Below are 3,678 nucleotides of genomic sequence, written 5' to 3' on the forward strand. Positions count from 1 at the left end.
ACCTGAGTGTAGAATGTGGCGGACGAGTGATGGGCTTGTAGAATGAAATCGGTTCCCCATTTGATGGAAGACCGGAGATAACCGAGCTGGTTAACCGATGAAATCTCATTCCGGTATTCGATTCCTGCCCAACTCAGCAAGGTTATGGTAAACGACATCGGCCACACGAATTTTACGTTGTCGCCTGCATCATAGTACCCTCCCACCAAATTCACCTGAATTCAGGAGTTCATGTTTAACAATTCTAACGTTTATACCCAAAAAAAAAAACAATTCTAACGTATGTTTGAGAATGCAATCGTTTTCTTAAAATAAAAAATTAAGTATATATATAATTGTAATGCAGAAGTGGGTAATCCGAATGAATTATGCATCGTATACGTACTTATATATACACATACCAAAAAAGGACATCAAATATACGTTTTTTGCGGATGTAATGTTTATATAATATAGGGAGACTCAGAAAATTTGATTATTGAGGTAAAAAAAATACAAATTCTTATAGTCATTTATTTTTAAAAATTTACAAATTCTATTTTTTTTATTTAATGGATGGGGCATGGGATCCCATCCACTTCTATGTAGATCCACCCATATATATATATATATGTATGGTATATATATAGATATGTATGTAAAGAGATGTTTTACATGATCCGGTTCACCATCGGTAAGGGCAGAATCGGCTCGCCACTTAACCCTTTGGTTAACCGGGAGTTTACCGGACCGTTGTCCTTCAAAGAACAATAAGGATTTGGTTAGGGCATCTCCATAGTCAAGAGCTTGCATGCTTTTGCAAGCCATGAAAATACCAACTAACATTATCACAAAAACCTTCCCCATCATGTGTATATATGTAAATCTCTTTTTTTTTTTTTTGTAAATCTATTAGTATTTTGCATGAGATGTGTTGGGGGGTATTTATTGAGATCTCATGCACGTAAGGTTGCGTACGTAAGTTCGTTTCGGGTTTTTTTCCACGTAAATTTAGGGTAATTTGGCGGAATTATTTGGACTTTAGGCAACTTAAGTTTCGATAATTACGGAATAAAAAACTCCGGCAAGAAAATATTATTATACGTACCAGTGATTTGTATCCATATATGTATATATACTCAACCAAATATAATTTTGATATGATTTTTGCATTGGTGATGATTTTGGGGTTTTAGAGAACTATACGAAAAGGCACCTCCCATAGTTTTATTTTTTTATTTACTTAAATTATTTCATAATTCTTTTGTTCAATATTTTAATTCTAAGTAGTTTTATATTTTTCAAAATATAAACAATAAAAAAATTTCCTCAAATTGCTTACCTTCTTAAATGTTCTTTATAGTTGGACGATGGTTTCAGACATTGTTATTAAGTAAACAAACAAAAAATAGACCCTCCATTTTTTTTTTTGGTGTGAAGGTATAAAAAAAGGACCCTAATTAGTGTTTTCCCAAACTTAATTTTTGAGAATTATTTCGACTATCCAATAAAAGGATTTACAATATTGATTTTGAAATTTGTATACTTTGTTATAACTAGTTTTGAGTTGCAATAACGTATGTGGTATCAGGATTTGTTTTTTGATAATCTGAAAGTTTATCGTGTTTTTGATTTGATTACATCTCAAAGAACACTGGTGAAATTCATGTGAATGCTCATTCCCAAGTGAGAACTCGAACCCGGGTTGGGAACGACCTTTGCTACTTTTTTTACCGGTTGAGCCACTAAATCTTGGTTCTATGATATCATGGGTTAATAGTACATGTCCTATACAATCATGTTTAATTAGTAATGCAGTGGTTATCTGATAAGAGTTTATAACAAAAATGGTCCATGACAATTGAAAAAATTTCGTACCATTATTAATATGCAATGGTGTTTTAAACTTTGGTAAAAGGGTATCAGCTCTTGCAAAAGCCACTGTCCTGCCATGGTTGGACCGACACCTTGCAACGGTAAAAACATAACATTATAATAGAAAAACAATTAATAGAATTTATATACAATATAGCTTCGAGATCTATGAGAATATGAAATTTTTTATAGCGGAATCTGTAAACTTAGCGACGTTATAGGTTATGTATCGAAGACCATCCCGTGTGCGAGCCAGGGATACATGCGTATGTAAAATCATCTTAGTTATACTGAATCGATACATTTCAAGTTGTGGTTTATTCAACTGATATATGTGTGTGTATGTATATATACATATATGTGTAACACTCATGCAATTGGATTTCTCATATTCAAAATAAAATAAGTGTCATTTTACAACATAAACGAACAACGAAAACGACCGCTTGCTTGTGTTCACATCCAAAGGCAAATGCAAAACATATATATATATATATATATATATATATATATATATATATATATTATCCTTCAGAGAAATGGAGACAGAGGGAGATGGAGATGCCGTGGCGTAAATGAAGGTGGGGGATAGAAAACACTTTCTTCTTATCACGATTTTGTATAGTATTAAGCACCCATTCCTCTAACGTATTCCGATCTGGTGTGATGAACTGACATATATTATCCTTCAGAGAAATGGAGACAGAGGGAGATGGAGATGCCGTGGCGTAAATGAAGGTGGGGGATAGAAAACACTTTCTTCTTATCACGATTTTGTATAGTATTAAGCACCCATTCCTCTAACGTCAATTTTAGATCCGCTGTTAGGTATTTCAGTTATAATTTCAAATTTTTATTACTTTTTTTTCTTTTATTGCAATGTCTTCCGTCCAAATCCATACAACAGCTACAAGCAGTTCATCTCATACGCCTAAAATTGAAGTGTTCAACCGATAAAGAAGGGAACAAAAGTTCTTTCCAACTCGGATTCAAGTCTTCATTTGGAGAGGGGCATTCACATGAGCTTCTTCAATCCTAGTGGAGATGTAATCGGGGCAAAGACTCAATGACTTTCAGATTATATAAAAAAAAAGTAATTCTCACACAATCTAGTATTGTGTTTTATTTTTTGTCTCTCACAATTTGTATTTGTCACGTTTTTAATTTTCTCTGTTCCATGCTTTTCTTTTGGCGAAAGTTTCTATTCCATGCTTGTTTACGTGTTTATGCGCATATACCCTTTTAGATACATTCCCATGAAGGGATCTGGATTTATAGGACCAAAATTACGTGTCTCCCTTATCACTAAAATTATTTATATATAATTAATGAAAATTGATATCAATGTCATGTGCAGTTCCAAAGAAACCAAACTGTTTTTTTTTAATTAAAAAAAATTCTATCGTATTAGTATTGTTTGGATGATAAATATTTTTAGATCAACCCATAAACATACGTATATATTATACATCTATTACTTCGTGTTCGTGGAAATTACGATTAAGGCATGGAATTTTTTTTTTTTTTTTGGTGAACGGGCCGGAGTAATATTTTAAACATATTGTAGGCAATAATTTAATATCGGACCATTTTATTAGACAATTTTATTAAGTACAAAAAATACGAGTCAACTCATTCTGCAGAAATCGAAGAGGGTTCGGATTAATTTCGGAATGGTACAAGATCCATGTCTATATATACTATCTGCATTTAAAAATCAGGAGATGCATGCACGTGATATCATTAAAGATTGGCCTAACGCAACTACGTGCACGTTTGCCTCTACCGACTTTGAATTATAATCACCCCCCCCCCCCCCCCCCC

The 3,678-nt window shown here is 33.1% G+C and overlaps 1 protein-coding gene across 1 annotated transcript in view; it reads right to left on the minus strand.

Annotated features, from left to right (window-relative positions):
• The window catches only part of LOC104814734 (endoglucanase 20), a 2,871-nt gene extending 1,995 nt beyond the window's left edge, over window positions 1-876 (minus strand). The window contains 2 exon segments of the mRNA XM_010542909.1: window positions 3-215; window positions 655-876. Of these exon segments, the coding sequence (XP_010541211.1) occupies window positions 3-215; window positions 655-849 (408 nt within the window). The 5' untranslated portion in view covers window positions 850-876.
• Between the last annotated feature and the right edge of the window lie 2,802 nt (window positions 877-3,678).

The sequence above is a fragment of the Tarenaya hassleriana genome, unplaced genomic scaffold, assembly GCF_000463585.1.
Source record: "Tarenaya hassleriana unplaced genomic scaffold, ASM46358v1 Cleome1, whole genome shotgun sequence".
In the NCBI taxonomy this organism is placed as follows: domain Eukaryota; kingdom Viridiplantae; phylum Streptophyta; class Magnoliopsida; order Brassicales; family Cleomaceae; genus Tarenaya; species Tarenaya hassleriana.